We start from the raw sequence: 18,618 nt of genomic DNA, 5'->3' as shown, positions 1-18,618 counted from the left end.
TAATATTTATATTACTTTTGTTATTTAGTTAATAGAATATATAATTAACTAAATAATAAATAATATTATAACACTTATAAAACTAATAAAAACTATAAAGTAATAATCATAAATTTTAATTTTAATTATAAAAACCGAATATAATAATAAATTTTTTATATAAAATTTGTATTTAATAATTAAACAAAAATAGAAATAAAATGTTAAATGTTCTTAGAAATGTATTAAACGATTTTTAGAATTAAAAAAAAATCAAAACTAGATCTACTTTTAATAAATAAATACGAAGATACAAACTACTTTTTCTTATTTTAACTTTTAAGATTTACTTTTAATAAAAATACAAACTACTTTTTCTTATTTTAACTTTTAAGATATACTTTTAATAAAGATACAAACTACTTTTTCTTATTTTAACTTTTAAGATTTACTTTTAATAAAAATACAAACTACTTTTTCTTATTTTAACTTTTAGATCTACTTTTAATAAATAAAAAAAAGATAAAAATTACTTTTCCATATTTTAATTAGTAACATGCCAAAAATGACTAGACATGTATACTTTTTATTTTTTTAAAACCCATTTGCAAATTAACTAGGAATTCTTTTTATTTTTTTATTATTTTTTATTCATTTTTCCAACTATAAATACTACACTCAATCTTCACAAATTTTGCCACAAAAAAATTGGAGAACCTTCAAAATCCTCTGGAGAAATATTGTAAGTTCTCTACATTTGTTTTTTTTTTTTTTTTTTTTATTTTATACGTTTTTTTATTTATTTATTTTATTGTACTAGCCGATATTAATTATAGAAAATATGAAACAATTATAACAAAATCAAGTAAACACTTGATAATTAGTATTAACTATTATGTTAAATATAAAAATTATTTTCATGAATTATATGTACGAATTTAATATTTTTTTATTTAAAAACGAATTTAAGAATATATATATATATATATCATATACGGATTATATATATATAACAAAATAAATCAATAGAAAATATTTTATATACTTAAAATGTGTAAAGAGAATTTTTGCAGGTCATACATAACATAAAAGTAACTGTAGAATTGAAATTGTAATTTATTTACTATTTTATATATTTATTCTCTAATTTTTATCGGTAACTATTATATATGTATATAAAAATAGAATTAATTGGTGTAAACTATTTAGAACTGTGAGAACGAATAGAAAATAGTTAGGAACTGTTAAGAAAGTTATAAAAATGATTTTTAGAATTTGTGGATTATTATTTATAATTAATTTCGATTATATATTAAAAGATATATAAAATTCGTAATAAATATGTTTATCAGCAATAAAAATACATAAATAATTTTTTTTTGAGTTTATTAAACATATAGAAGCTTGAGAAAATTATTAACTAATTTACTTAAGTCAATTTGGTATTTATTACATAATTAATTTTGATTTAATGCAAACTGAGAACAATATTAGAAATAAATACTAAAATGTGATAAAAATATTTTATAAGATTTTTTTATTTTTATTAAGATTAGTAGATACTGAGAAAAATATAAAATATAATTTTAAACTCGTTTACCTTTTTTTTTGTATTTTAAGTATTAAACGATTATTGAAAATAATAATTAATATATAAAAACTAGTAATATTGTATAGATTATTTTATAAAATTTTGTACAAATTATATACCGATTTGAAGTCAATAAAATACTAATTAGAATTATTATATAATTTATTGATATATAAATTTGAATTTAGATAATTTATGTATATAAATTTCTATATATAATAAATATAAGATTTATATTAATCAAATAATAGTATATAAATTTAAGATCTGTAATAAATATGTAAGACATAATTATTATATATTTAACCTATCTACATAATTAAACTTATAATACTTTGTTATAAGATTAATTTTAAAATAAATTAATAATGATAATACATTAATAATATTAAATATATTCAAACGTGCATTATATACAAACTTCATCGCTACTTATAGTCGTAAGTGAATGATGTCTAGGTTACCATTTATGGGTAAGCTTGTGGATCTCGAATGCCATGACTTAGATTCTGGTCAAGAGTCCTGGGCCCCCGGTTACATCTGGTCATTCCTGACTTATTTGATAGCAACGAAGTTTGAGTAAAGTTGTACAACGTCTTACTAATGAATATAACCTGAACTTATAAACTTTCCATAAGTTGAAACCTTCCTATTTTAGACTGTCACTATTAATATAATTCATTATATTAATAAACATACACTTGGTCTATTAGGCATTTACTGATCGAACGTTATACCTCTAGGTTGATATCCCGGTCACTTACTTGCTTTACTTTCATTTCTTGCATGGAATACTTCAACTGCTATTTAAGGTGATTTTCATAGCCCCACTTTTACTGTTTACTTAACTGTTTATAACTTTTGGGGTGAGACACATGCTTGCTTTATAACTATTTTACATTTAGATACAAGTACTCAAATGTTATTATGCTGTCTTGCTTTGTCTTGCAAATCCTCACCGTAATATCGTTAATTGTTTGGTATAACGCAAACTTAATTATTATGAGTAGGCCTATTGAGAGTAACATCTCTAACCATTTGACCTCTGGTCTTTGGTTACATAATAATGATTCAACGACACTGACAGTACAAGGTTTCAAGGGGTAACTTTTGTTTAGTCGCGATATTACAAACTGCAGCAACACTTTTAGATTGATATATTTGGTATCAATCAACCTTAAACTAAATCTTGTGGTCTAATGCATATTATATATACCTATGAATTTCACTCAACCTTTTTAGTTGACACTTTAAGCATGTTTTGTCTCAGGTGATGAATAAGATGATTGCCATGACAGCTACTTGATGAATTGAATGCTACTACATGGAGTCTTCATTTCATTACATTTACTTTGCATTAAGACTATTATTATTATGTCAATTTGAATTTGATGTAAAAACTTTTAATGCTTCCGCTGTTTTATTAATGAATGTTTTATTCAAAACGTCTCATATAGAGTCGTTCTCGTTTATACAAATGTGTTATAATATAAATGGTCACAAATACCCCTGGCCCTATTTGGGAGTGTGACAGAGTGGTATCAGAGTAGTTTTGCTATAGAGAACCATGATTCCATTTTATGTGTGCCTTATGTGTTAGCTAGGGTGCTTTAGCAATCTTTAGGACTATAGCCTTTCCTGCCTTAGTTGTAAATGCCTATCTCTTATTATCTTGCTATCTGTTACCTATATTTTTACCTCTTACCTTACGTCTTCCTTAGAACGCTTGTAACCTTCCTTCTTTCATTTTTTAGAATGACTAGCATAAACCCTATCATTATTACCGACACCGAGGAATCTGATTTTGAGAGATCTGTCCACACCTCTAGTTACCCTCCTATTTCACCACCGACATCACCTACTTACACCCCTGCTACACCACCTGTTTCTCCAACTTATACTCCAGCTACCCCACCTAAGGACGAGTCTTCTCCGAAAAATGAAGCTTATGATGGTGACATCGAGAATGACGCTTCGGACTCGGAATATGAGGGAGAGGTAGAAGAGATTATCGAGGAGAAGGAGGAGGAAGAGGAACCCTCTAAAGTTGAACCCGAATCTCCCATTATTACCAAAAATCCATCACTAAAAAGGAAGGAACCTGAGACACCTGCCGCAAATATTGCTACTTTTTCCAAACAGCCTAAAACGTCCGAGTTCGCTAACACCGAATATGACAACACTACTATCCGGTGCGATATTATGAACCTACAAATGCATGTTGACAACATGAAGAAGTCATTTCACGAACAATGGGTAAAGATGGAAAAACGTCGAGAAATCTATAATGTATTTTGTGAGCTACTTCATGGATCAACACAAAACCTCCACTTCAAAGAAAGACTGATAATTCTTAGGATTTTTGTTTCATCCGTTATTTCTATAAAGGCATTGCCTATTGTACTTCTCATCTCCTTTGTATAATAAGGATGATTTATCCATTCGTTATTAATAAGAAGTTAAGTGGTTGTTTTTTTTATATTTTGACTTATCCTGCCTTAGCCACATGTGTGTGATTTTGTGATGATTATTGATTATAATTACAAATTATATTGCACCATAACTCTTCAATTACTACTGTAATTATGTATTGAAGAACAATGGCTGGGGAACAACAACCAAGTAACGACACCAACTCTCATAACGTTACTCTCACAAATGAACAATTTCGACAACTCCTTACTGCCGCTCAAGGCAACAACAATAATCAAAACAACATCAACGGAAACCGAAACCCTTTGAACTCATGCTCACATAAAGAATTTATGAATTGTAAGCCACCAAGCTATGAAGGGACCGAAGGACCAATTGAACTAAACCGTTGGTTTGAAAAGATGGAATCTGTGTTTCGTCCGAGTAATTGCGGTGAAGCTGACAAGGTCAAGTATGCTACTGGAAATATATCTGATGGAGCTCTAACTTGGTGGACTGCATATGCTGGTACAGTTGGATGGACTGCTGCCCTAGCCATATCATGGGAAACATTAAAAATCATGCTGGCTGGCAAGTATTGTCCCAGGAATCAAGTCCAGAAATTTGAAGTCGAATTCTGGGAGTTAAGTATGAAAAATCTCGAAGTTGAAGAATACAACAACCGATTTCTAGAGCTAGCTGCTCTATGCCCTAGTATGGTTACTCCTGAAAGCAGGAAGATTGAAAAGTATATCATCGGTCTTCCTCCTCAGATTCAGGGGAATGTTATAGCTGCTGGTAAAGAAACCATTGAGGCTACGATGTTGATGACCCAAAATCTGGTTATGGCTGCGAGAAGAAATGCCAAGAAAAAACAAACTGAAGTGAAGGCTACTGATAACAAAAGGAAGTTTGAGCCTACTCAAGGTTCAGGTCAGAATTCAAACAAGAAGGTTGGTGATACTACAAAAAGTGGTTATATTGGAACAAAGCCGCTATGTAAGCGCTGTGATAGGCATCATCATGGGTTGTGCACTGCTGAGTGCGGAAGGTGTAAGAAGATTGGTCACTCGATCAAGAATTGTAAAGTTGCTCTGCCTGCTACAAATACAACTCCAACCGTGCCTACTTGTTTCGGTTGTGGGGAAAAGGGGCATTATAAAAACAACTATCCTAAGAACAATAATGCAACAGCTGGTAATGCTAAGGGAAGAGCATTCTTCATGACTGCTGAAGAAGCTAGGGACGATGAGGACGTCATCACTGGTATGTTTCTTGTCAACAACTGCTATGCTTCTGTTTTATTCGATACTGGTACTGATAAAAGTTATGTGTCTACTAAATTTTGTGCCTTATTTGACGAGAAACCCCAAACCTTAGACACTAAGTATCTTGTAGAAATGGCCAACGGTAAATTTGTAAAAGTTGACCGGATCTACAAGGAATGTAATCTGACTCTAGCCAATAAAACCTTCAAGGTTGACTTAATGCCTGTTGAACTAGGAAGCTTTGATGTAGTCTTAGGAATGGATTGGTTATCCCCGATGAAGGTGGGTATCCAATGTTTTGATAAGACAATTAATAGTCCTCTCGAAACTGGTGAAATTCTTGTCATCCAAGGAGACAAGGGTGGTTCCAAACTTAATCTTATCTCATGCATCAAAACCCGAAAGTACCTTATGAAAGGATGTCAAGCCATTTTGGCTCACATAAAGGAAGTCAAGCCAGATGAACGGTGTATTGAAGATGTTCCTGTTGCTAAAGACTTTCCTGAAGTTTTTCCTGATGAACTCCCTGGTCTTCCACCACAAAGACAAGTTGAGTTTCAAATCGATTTGATCCCCGGTGCTGCACCTATTGCAAAGGCACCATACCGGCTAGCTCCATCAGAAATGAAAGATCTATCTATGCAACTACAAGAGCTTCTGGAGAAAGGATTCATTCGTCCTAGCTCATCACCGTGGGGAGCGCCTATATTGTTCCTCAAAAAGAAAGATGGTTCAATGAGGATGTGTATCAACTACCGCGAACTAAACAAGTTGACTGTCAAGAATCGTTATCCTCTCCCTAGAATCGATGACTTGTTTGATCAGTTACAAGGATCAAGCATCTATTCCAAGATTGACCTGAGATCTGGATATCATCAACTTAAAGTTAAGGAATCCGATGTTTCCAAGACTGCCTTCCGTACTCGTTATGGACATTACGAATTTTTGGTAATGCCCTTTGGGTTAACTAACGCTCCTGCTGTATTCATGGATCTCATGAACCGTGTATGCAAGCCTTATCTCGATAAGTTTGTGATTGTTTTCATCGATGATATTCTCATCTACTCTAAGAGTGAGAAAGAACACGAACAACACCTCCGACAAATTCTGGAGTTATTAAAGAAGGAACAGTTGTATTCTAAGTTCTCCAAGTGTGAGTTTTGGTTGAAGACTGTTCAGTTTTTAGGGCATGTAGTTGACAATAATGGAATACATGTCGACCTCGCGAAGATCTCGGCTATTCAGAACTGGGAGACACCTAAGAACGCGAAACACATTCGTCAGTTCTTAGGACTTGCCGGTTACTATCGGATATTTATCAAAGATTTCTCCATTCTTGCCAAACCACTCACCAAGTTGACTCATAAGGATAAGAAGTTTGAGTGGTCTAGTGAACAGGAATCCATGTTTCAGACCCTAAAAGAAAAGTTGACTTTCGCACCAATCTTATCACTACCCAACGGAACTGAAGACTTCGTAGTCTATTGTGATGCTTCAAACCAAGGTTTTGGGTGTGTGTTAATGCAACGCCAGAAAGTCATTGCATATGCATCCAGACAATTAAAGAAGCATGAGAAGAACTATACTACCCACGACTTGGAACTAAGAGCTGTAGTATTCGCATTAAAGATGTGGCGACACTATCTTTATGGAATCAAATTCACCATATTCACCGATCATAAGAGTCTCCAACACATCTTTGATCAAAAGCAACTGAACATGAGACAAAGACGTTGGGTCGAATTACTAAATGACTAAAACTATGAACTCAAGTACCATCCTGGTAAGGCAAATGTTGTTGCTGATGCACTCAGTCGAAAGGATCAAGTCAAGCCTATTCGAGTGCGAGCTTTGAATATGATCATTCATACAAATCTGACAGCTAAAATTCGAGAAGCACAACTAGAAGCTATAAAACAAGAAAATATCAAACATGAAGGACCTTCAGGTTTTGAAAACCAATTACAAATCAAGGAGAATGGAACACGGTATTACAACAACCGTATCTGGGTTCCTCAATTCGAAAACCTGCGAAAGCTAGTCTTGGATGAAGCACATAAGACTAGATATTCTATTCACCCAGGCTCCAGTAAGATGTATCACGATGTGAAAGAATTTTATTGGTGGCCTAATCTGAAATCTGATATTGCTGAATATGTGAGCAAGTGTCTAACTTGTTTAAAAGTTAAGGCCGAGCATCAAAAGCCGTCTGGTTTACAGCAACAACCGGATATTCCGCAGTGGAAGTGGGAATATATCGCTATGGACTTTATTACTAAATTGCCCAAGACTTCTAGTGGCAATGATACTATATGGGTCATAGTAGATCGTCTTACTAAATCTGCTCATTTCTTACCGATCAAAGAAACTGACAAAATGGAGAAATTGTCGCAACTTTATATTAAGGAGATTGTCTCACGTCATGGAGTTCCCATTTCTATCATTTCTGATCGTGATAGCCGATTCACTTCTAGGTTTTGGAAATCACTACAAACTGCTCTTGGAACTCAACTCGACATGAGTACTGCTTATCATCCACAAACCGATGGTCAAAGTGAACGAACCATTCAAACGTTGGAAGATATGCTTCACGCTTGTGTTATTGACTTCGGCAAAGGCTGGGATAAACATTTGCCTTTGGTTGAATTCTCTTACAATAATAGTTACCACTCAAGTATTAAGGATGCACCTTTTGAGGCCTTATACGGACGAAAATGTAGATCCCCACTGTGCTGGGATGAATTAGAGGACAGACAGTTAACCGGTCCTGAAATCATACACGAGACAACCGAAAAGATAGTTCAGATTAAGAAATGAATAGAAACTGCCTGCAGTCGACAGAAGAGCTATGCTAATAAAGGTCGGAAAGATTTGGAATTTCAAGTTAGTGACAAAGTCATGTTGAAAGTATCCCCTTGGAAAGGCATCGTTCATTTTGGTAAACGAAGCAAATTAAGTCCGCGTTTTGTTGGACCCTTCAAGATTACTGAAAGGATCGGACCTGTGGCTTATCGATTAGAACTACCTGCTGAACTTAGCAGCATACACGACGTATTTCATGTCTCGAATCTTAAAAAGTGTCTCACTGATGACACCCTCATTATTCCTTTGAATGACATTCGCATTGATGATAAAATGCACTTCATAGAAGAACCCGTAGAGGTCATGGACCGATCTGCTAAATGCTTAAAACAAAGCACCATACCTATTGTTAAAACCCATTGGAATTCACGACGTGGCCCCGAGTATACCTGGGAACATGAAGACAAGATGAAACTAAAATATCCCCATCTCTTCTCAACCGCTGATGCATCCGAGAAGTCTACCTAAAACTTCGGGACGAAGTTTTTAATAACGGGGAGGTACTATAACAACCCTCACTTTTCGACTTCCGATTTTAATAAAATTCCTAGAGTTATTATATACGAATAAATTTAACGTTGATCGAATAAACGTACGCTTAAAATAAATAATATAATTATAAATATTATAAATAAGGTTTTGTTATATAATATAACATAATTACATCAATGAATATATATAATATTTATATTACTTTTGTTATTTAGTTAATAGAATATATAATTAACTAAATAATAAATAATATTATAACACTTATAAAACTAATAAAAACTATAAAGTAATAATCATAAATTTTAATTTTAATTATAAAAACCGAATATAATAATAATTTTTTTTATATAAAATTTATATTTAATAATTAAACAAAAATAGAAATAAAATGTTAAATGTTCTTAGAAATGTATTAAACGATTTTTAGAATTAAAAAAAAAAGAAAATCAAAACTAGATCTACTTTTAATAAATAAATACAAAGATACAAACTACTTTTTCTTATTTTAACTTTTAAGATTTATTTTTAATAAAAATACAAACTATTTTTTCTTATTTTAACTTTTAAGATTTACTTTTAATAAAAATACAAACTACTTTTTCTTATTTTAACCTTTAAGATCTACTTTTAATAAAGATACAAACTACTTTTTCTTATTTTAACTTTTAAGATTTACTTTTAATAAGAATACAAACTATTTTTCTTATTTTAACTTTTAGATCTACTTTTAATAAATAAAAAAAGATAAAAATTACTTTTCCATATTTTAATTAGTAACATGCCAAAAATAACTAGACATGTATACTTTTTATTTTTTTAAAACCTATTTGCAAATTAACTAGGAATTCTTTTTATTTTTTATTATTTCTTTATCCATTTTTCCAACTATAAATACTACACTCAATCTTCACAAATTTTGCCACAAAAAAATAGGAGAACCTTCAAAATCCTCTGGAGAAATATTGTAAGTTCTCTACATTTGTTTTTTTTATTTTTTTATTTTATACATTTTTTATTTATTTATTTTATTGTACTAGCCGATATTAATTATAGAAAATATGAAACAATTATAAAAAAATCAAGTAAACACTTGATAATTAGTATTAACTATTATGTTAGATATAAAAATTATTTTCATGAATTATATGTACGGATTTAATATTTTTTTTATTTAAAAAAGAATTTAAGAATATATATATCATATACGGATTATATATATATATAACAAAATAAATCAATAGAAAATATTTTATATACTTAAAATGTGTAAAGATAATTTTTGCAGGTCATACATAACATAAAAGTAACTGTAGAATCGAAATTGTAATTTATTTACTATTTTATATATTTATTCTCTAATATTTATCGGTAACTATTATATATGTATATAAAAATAGAATTAATTGGTGTAAAGTATTTAGAACTATATGAATGAATAGAAAATAGTTAGGAACTGTTAAGAAAGTTATAAAAATGATTTTTAGAATTTGTGGATTATTATTTATAATTAATTTCAATTATATATTAAAAGATATATAAAATTCGTAATAAATATGTTTATCAGCAATAAAAATATATAAATAATTTTTTTTGAGTTTATTAAACATATAGAAGCCTGAGAAAATTATAAACTAATTTACTTAAGTCGATTTGGTATTTATTACACAATTAATTTTGATTTAATGCAAACTGAGAACAATATTAGAAATAAATACTAAAACGTGATAAAAATATTTTATAAAATTTTTGTATGTTTATTAAGATTAGTAGATACTAAGAAAAATATAAAATATAATTTTAAACTCGTTTCCCTATTTTTTTGTATTTCAAGTATTAAACGATTATTGAAAATAATAATTAATAGATAAAAACTAGTAATATCGTATAGATTATTTTATAAAATTTTGTACAAATTATCTACTGATTTGAAGTCAATAAAATACTAATTAGAATTATTAGATAATTTATTGATATATAAATTTGAATTTAGATAATTTATGTATATAAATTTCTATATATATAATAAATATAAGATTTATATTAATCAAATAATAGTATATAAATTTAAGATCTGTAATAAATATGTAAGACATAATTATTATATATTTAACCTATCTACATAATTAAACTTATAATACTTTGTTATAAGATTAATTTTAAAATAAATTAATAATGATAATACATTAATAATATTAAATATATTCAAACTTAATATAATATATATTTACTATATAAGTAAATTATATCAATGTATCGTAATTCTATACGCACATAACGTGAAGGTTATACTCTAAAGATAACGTGCACTATATACAAACTTCATCGCTACTTATAGTCGTAAATGAATGATGTCTAGGTTACCATTTATGGGTAAGCTTGTGGATCTCGAATGCCATGACTTAGATTTTGGTCAAGAGTCCTGGGCCCCCGGTTACATCTGGTCATTCCTGACTTATTTGATAGCAACGAAGTTTGAGTAAAGTTGTACAACGTCTTACTAATGAATATAACCTGAACTTATAAACTTTCCATAAGTTGAAACCTTCCTATTTTAGACTGTCACTATTAATATAATTCATTATATTAATAAACATACACTTGGTCTATTAGACATTTACTAATCGAACATTATACCTCTAGGTTGATATCCCGGTCACTTACTTGCTTTACTTTCCTTTCTTGCGTGGAATACTTCAACTGCTATTTAAGGTGATTTTCATAGCCCCACTTTTACTGTTTACTTAACTGTTTATAAATTTTGGGGTGAGACACATGCTTGCTTTATAACTATTTTATGTTTAGATACAAGTACTCAAATGTTATTATGCTGTCTTGCTTTGTCATGCAAATCCTCACCGTAATATCGTTAATTGCTTGGTATAACGCAAACTTAATTATTATGAGTATGCCTATTGAGAGTAACGTCTCTAACCATTTGACCTCTGGTCTTTGGTTACATAATAATGATTCAACGACACTGACAGTACAAGGTGTCAAGGGGTAACTTTTATTTAGTCGCGATATTACAAACTGCAGCAACACTTTTAGATTGATATATTTGGTATCATTCAACCTTAAACTAAATCTTGTGGTCTAATGCATATTATATAAACCTATGAATTTCACTCAACTTTTTTGGTTGACACTTTAAGCATGTTTTGTCTCAGGTGACGAATAAGATGATTGCCATGACTGCAACTTGATGAATTGAATGCTGCTACATCGAGTCTTCATTTCATTACATTTACTTTGCATTAAGACTATTATTATTATGTCAGTTTGAATTTGATGTAAAAACTTTTAATGATTCCGCTGTTTTATTAATGAATGTTTTATTCAAAACGTCTCATATAGAGTCGTTCTCGTTTATACAACTGTGTTATGATATAAATGGTCACAAATACTCCTGGCCCTATTTGGGGGTGTGACATTGACTTAATCCCCTTTTTACTCCAACATTCACATGAACACTTACATACATAACATGTTTAACTTATCTTTTCACTTTTTTAATATAACAACATTACCATACAAACATTATTTCCTTAATTACACAATTTCTCTAGTTCATCTCTTACAATCATGACTTGCAATTCTTTCAAACATTTCATCAAACATCAAATGTACATAAACCCATTTTAACTACTAGCAACCTTAAAACCACCATACATCCAAATACCAATGCTTATAACAATATCAACAATTCACACATAAACTTTCTTCTTTACAAATTAACTAAATCTCATATGCATTTCCATTGAGGCATTTCATCAAACACCTAGTGTGCATGACTTGATTCTAAGCTATAAATAACATCAAATTCATCATATTCACAACATACACTCAAAATGCAAGTTCATACATGAACTTACTTCCAATATCAATTACAAATTAGTTTTTAATCATATAAGTGTGCACATTCTCAACATACAACAACTTTTAAGCTTGAGATTCATCTAAAACACCCAATTCTAGTGATACTTAGACATAAAAGTTCATACCTTGTCTTTAGTTATTTAAGAACCTTAATTGTGCACAAAAAAGGAGAAGAAATTGAAGAATTGTAACTTGCTATGATGATTAGAGCACACTAGATTACATAAATTTCCAATTGCATGTACCCTATTCATTCAAGAGAAGGTTTCTCCTTCTCTTCTTGCTTGGATCACCACACACACACACACACACACACACACACTAACACTCTGTATTTTATTTTTTGCAACTGATACCATTTTCAGCATTTTAACTCTTTTACTAATTAACTTTGCCTTATATGCACTTTCTACCCTCCCCACCAAAACCATATTATGAGAGGTCCTTTTATCTAACTTTGCATCTCTAGTCCCTTCCAACTTAACTAACAAACCTTAAATATTAACCACTTATTTATATGAAATTATACCAACAATATATAAATAACAATTTTGAATTACATAAAATATTACCTTAAATAATTGGGACGTTACACCACCGCGAATAACTCCGCAAACGACTTCGCGTAACCCCGGCTAATTTTATTCTTCAAGTCATCATTCAAAGGTCGATAGAAATCCTCCATCAACAAACGATCATTCCCCAAATACTCCAGGTAAAAACGAGCCTTCGCCATAAAGGTCGTCTTAAGAGCATTCAAATCCATAGAACCCTGTTGCAAATTTCACAGCTCATTACGCAATTCCGACAAGTTGTCCGAAGTCCAGAACTCCTCGAAGAATTCCTTCTTAAACTCGTCCCACGATAACGCCATAAACGGTTCACCACCGACAAGATCAATCTTACCATCCAACCAATCCTTCGCCCTACCCCGCAACAAACTAGTAGCGAGTCTTGTATTTTTCTCGGGAGGGCATTCAATAGTACGAAAACACCCTTCGACATCTGAGATCCAAGTTGTGCTTACCAAATGATCCGGTTTCCCGTCATACTTCAGAGGTTTAGTCCTCATGAAGCTCTTAAGACAATGATCCATTTCACCACTATTTCGAAATTCGGAATACCTCCTATCCATTTCTTCCCGAAATGCACTCATTTGTTCCACAACGGCGGCCGCAACTCTAGAGTTAAACTCCTCGTCATTCGTCTCGATCTCGTTTAGCATCGTCATTCTAAAGAATGCAAAACGATTAGTCCACAATACGACAATATATATAACGATATATAAACGCCCAAGGTTAACCACTTAACCAAAATACCCAAAAGTTAATTACCGCAATGAAGATTGGCCGAACTACACGAGCCTTAGTAAATCCGCAACCACATGAGACTACTATCTTCACTATCACAACAACATCGAGGTTGGCCGAACTACACGAGCCTTAGTGAATCCGCAACCACATGAGATCACTACCTCAATAAGATGACCAAATTACACGCGTCATCGTGAATCCGAACTACACGAGACTCACTTCCTCGATAAGATGACCGAACTACACGTGTCATCGTGAATCCGCATCCATACGTGATCCACTTCTCCAATCGCAACCCACATCATCGGGGTATTCCAATCCACAACACAATATCAACCCTTCGCCATTGGGGTTATATAATCCACATCACAAGCACATGTGATAACGTACACACAAAGTGTGCACCTCGCCAAGGGTGGTCAACCAAAACGCACAACCTTGCTAATTGGACCTATTACACAAGTCCATCAAATCCACCTATATGTGAAGTGAGCTCAATAACCGAGAACCACTTCACCCGACCCGCACCCATCCTACACATACATATGTACATAGGATATTAACAGTCACCTTGTCGTCTTGATAAATGCTACCGAATGATCCGCAACTCGCCGATGGAATGTACATATTCCAATATCACAATACAAGTAACACACTTAGAGTGGATTTACAAACCAACTCTAAACGACACTTAGTGCAATTTTGACCAATTGCACTTCCAAGCACAAAACGCCCCCAAACTAACCAATAATCACTAACACTAGTGAAAATGGTCCTAATACGCCAATTAAACCCAAATACAAGTGTTAAACACTTATCATTCTCAAAATCACCCATAAACCCTAATTTTGACTCATTTCAAAATTAGTCTTTCAAATACCCTAAAATAGGTTTCAACACTTCCATAATCACTAAACCTAGTGATTAAACCCAATTTCAAGTCCTAATCATGGCCAAGTTGGTTTCCACCCAAAACCCACCAACAACAAAGATAAACCCGAGTACAAGCATCAATGAACTCACTTCAAGAGTTCAAATGGGTTTCTCAACAATCCAAGTTCAAACCCTAACTTTGAACATCAAATCAAACAATGAAATTCGGAGTTAGAACTTACCACAACAACCAAAACGTAGCTAGGAACGAGGTGAACAACTTTAACACTCGAGCGTTGGTGAGAATCCAACTCCTTCTTCTCCAAATGAAGCTTCCTCTCTCTAAAACTCTCCCTCTCTCTAGGATTGATGAAAGTGCTTGGTGGATGTCAAAATGATCCAAAGTTAGATCTAATCCAGCTGATAAAGCTTCAGATCCGGCCTCAAGTGAAAATACCAAAATGCCCTTCATTAAACTCAAAAATAGAAAAAGCAGAATTCTGTCGCTGGCATGGTGCGCGACACACTCACCTTATGGTGCGCGGCGCGCACAACAGTCTGAGCAGATTCTGAGCTTTTAATTTACACTACGCTTCGCCCACTATACATACATCATTTTAACCCAATGTACCATAATTATTTGGGTCTTACAAAGATGTTTAATCACACATGGCGAAGCGCGGAAGAGCGAGAAGTAGTACAACGGGAGACTATTAAGAACTGATTTCACAAGATTCGAACGTCCACCAAATGACACTGTACGGGATCTCCAATCCGCGAGTCTTTTCTCAACTTTATTTATGACCGACTTCCAATTTTCTTCCTTTCTCATATTACCTCCAACCGAGAGACCAAGATACATGAAGGGGAGTGACCCAACCTTACAACCGAACAAGTTCGCCATATTCTCAACCGCCACATTATTCTCCCCAACCCTAATTAGATTACTCTTGTGATAATTAACCTTAAGGCCCGAAGTAAGCTCAAAGCACTTGAGTAGCTTCATGAGGTTGCGAATATTACTCTCATTCCATGTGCCAAAGAAGATCGTATCGTCTGCATATTGAAGATGTGAGACCATGATCTTATCATTCCCGATTTCCACCCCTTTTGAATACATTCTTCTCAACCGCATTTTTGGCTAACACATTTAAGCCTTCCGTCGCAAGAATGAAGAGAAACGGGGATAGTGGGTCGCCTTGTCGAACATCCCTTTCAAGTTTAAATTCGCATGTCGGTGACCCATTAACAAGTATGGAAATGGAGGCTGAGTTGAAGCATGCCATTATCCATTTCATCCATTTTGGTCCAAATCCCATTAAACTCATTACTTCAAGTAGGAAATCCCAATTGAGATAGTCGAAGGCTTTTTTGAAATCCACCTTGAACACAAAACACTTTTCTTTTTTGCGATTAAGGAATGCAAGTGATTCATTTGCTATTAGCACACCATCTAGAATATTTCGCCCTTTTATAAACGCGCTTTGCTAGGTCCCCACAAGATTTGGTTCCACCTTTTTGAGGCGGTTTGAAAGTATCTTCGCAATGACTTTATAGTAACTACCAATCAAACTAATTGGGCGGTAGTCACTTAAGCCGAGTGGATCCTGCTTTTTGGGAACCAAAGTGATAAAGGAAGCATTGCACCCCTTAGAAATTTCCCCAGTATCCCAAAATAAATTAATTGCCTCGATTAGTTCCTCTTTGATGACGTACCAAAATTTCTTATAAAACCCCATGATAAAACCATCCGGGCCGGGGGCTTTAGAGCTACCACAACCTTTAACCGCTTCCCAAATTTCCAATTCACTAAACCTTTCCTCAAGTGCCATCAATTCTGTTTCACATAATCTGTTTAGATCATATCCTTTCCTCCCTGCATCACAGCTGACCCCCACCTCTTCTACAAAATTCCCCTGCCCAATACCTGTAGCCAGCCCACTCGAATTTAAATTCAATAAACCAGCCGAGCCCATCTGAGTGTATGTCGATGAGGACCTGTACACGGGTTGGACAGAATTGCTTGGAGTCAGACTGCCAGGCCTACCAAACCCATTTCGCCTTAAACCTACTTCCCCCACAAGTGACGGCCTGGGCACATTTTTTCTCCCAAATATCGACTTGAAATGCTCAAGAACAGTATGTTTTATCAAAGGTGGTTCATCACACCACGACCCATTTATACACAATCCCTGGATATTGCATTTATTGAGTTTTCTACGAATGGCGGAGTGGAAGTATTTGGAGTTCTCGTCCCCATCTAAAATCCAACGAATCCTAGCCTTTTGCTTTAACATACCGGTTTTAGTTTTTTCCTTCTCAACCCAACGTATTCGATTTTCTAACCAACGTGCATGATCCTCATCACGTATCTTCCCCGACTCTGCTAAGTCTTCCAACATAGCAACACTCTTTTTTAACTCAATAATTTCGTCCTCTAAATTCCCAAATTCTCTTTTACTCCAGATCTTTAAATCATTTTTAACATTTTTCAATCTATCTCTAAACACACAATCTTTTCTAGAACTACTTACCGGTTTCCCCCAAGCTTCCATAATAACCTTGTCCACCCCTTCCTTATTAAACCACTCATCAAACAACTTAAACGGTTTAGGCTCGAAGTCAATAACCCGGTCTCTAAGCATAATCGGACAATGATCCGACTCTCTACGATCAATTGGAACCACTGAAAGATCAACCCAAAGGCTAATAAACTTATCATTTACACGAAAACGATCTAGTTTACTAAACTTCAAACTGTCGTCACTAATGCGTGTGAACCTTTTCCCAAGTAGCGGTATCTCGATTAAATTGTTCTTGAGAATGAATTCATTGAATCGTGATGCCCTAGAGGGATGAAAAACACTATTCAAACTATCCTCATGGCATCTTACTTCATTGAAATCCCCGCATACCACCCAAGCGGACTCGATCTTTTAAATAATGTCCTCTAAGGCACTCCACATCTTTTTTTTTCTTTTCATCATTATGTGGACCATAGACGTTCACAACAATTGATTCATGACCCGACCCGCACCATTTTCCCCTAATAGCTATGAAAAATTCGTTGGTAACCGCCTCCTCCACAATAAAGCTCGATGTATCCCAAACCATTAGTAGTCCCCCCGAGTTCCCAATGACGTCTTTTTGAATAAAACCACAACTATCTTTACCCCACAGATTACGCACCCAACTATCTCTTAAGTTTCTACACTTCGTTTCTTGAAATACCGCAATATCTGTGTAATAACCCAACTTTTTTCGTTAACTTTCCATTAAAAACTTATCCATCATTTGTTAGATTCAATGATTTTTTCACTCAATTTTTTTTAGAATATACTAGTTATAAATTAAACACTACGATTAGTGAAAACGGGAAAAATATATTTTAAAACAACAAAATGTATCATTATTAATTTAAATAATTATGTTATATAACAATTGAGTTTTTTTTTTTTAAAAAAAATTCATTTTAATTAAGTAGGATGATAATACTTATATTTCTATTCAACAAGTATTTATAAGCGTATTATACGAAGGTTTCTAGATAAATAAATTTATACACTAATAATTCAAACTAATAATTGAGTTAATAATTCAAATTAATAATTTGGTTTAAAAATTCAAACTAATAATTCATGTTATTATTATACTATTATATATTAGATAATAGATTCAAAATTCGTGACTCACTTGCCAACTACTCCCATAAATTACATAACACATGATCATGAACATTATAATTACTTTATTATATAATTTAAATATAGAAATGATATTTAATTATATTCTTAATAATTGATTGGAATTAAATATAAAAGGTTTCAAACAATATATATAGATGTTTTTTTATAAATATAAAATTAACCAATTATTGAATCATATTAAGATAAAATACATTGAGTTTTAGCTAACGGATAAAAATTTATTTATCACATGTGACTATATATAA

General features: G+C 32.7%; 2 protein-coding genes across 2 annotated transcripts; one reads left to right on the top strand and one right to left on the bottom strand.

The window, feature by feature from the left end:
* The first annotated feature begins 4,404 nt into the window (after positions 1–4,404).
* Positions 4,405–10,953, top strand: LOC139858971 (uncharacterized). Its single transcript, XM_071847796.1, has 3 exons — positions 4,405–5,757; positions 7,039–7,238; positions 10,887–10,953. Exons 1-3 carry the CDS (start codon positions 4,405–4,407, stop codon positions 10,951–10,953), a joined length of 1,620 nt encoding a protein of 539 aa, XP_071703897.1.
* Positions 10,954–16,153: 5,200 nt separating this feature from the next.
* LOC139858970 (uncharacterized) lies at positions 16,154–17,780 on the bottom strand. The gene is made up of 2 exons (XM_071847795.1): positions 17,582–17,780; positions 16,154–17,352 (listed from the first exon to the last, which is right to left on the bottom strand). The coding sequence occupies exons 1-2, from the start codon at positions 17,778–17,780 to the stop codon at positions 16,154–16,156; spliced, it is 1,398 nt and encodes a 465-aa protein (XP_071703896.1).
* Between the last annotated feature and the right edge of the window lie 838 nt (positions 17,781–18,618).

Source organism: Rutidosis leptorrhynchoides, chromosome 7 (assembly GCF_046630445.1).
Source record: "Rutidosis leptorrhynchoides isolate AG116_Rl617_1_P2 chromosome 7, CSIRO_AGI_Rlap_v1, whole genome shotgun sequence".
Lineage (NCBI taxonomy): Eukaryota > Viridiplantae > Streptophyta > Magnoliopsida > Asterales > Asteraceae > Rutidosis > Rutidosis leptorrhynchoides.
The sequence above is the reverse complement of the archived record's forward strand: the minus strand, read 5'-3'. Positions and strand labels throughout refer to the sequence as shown.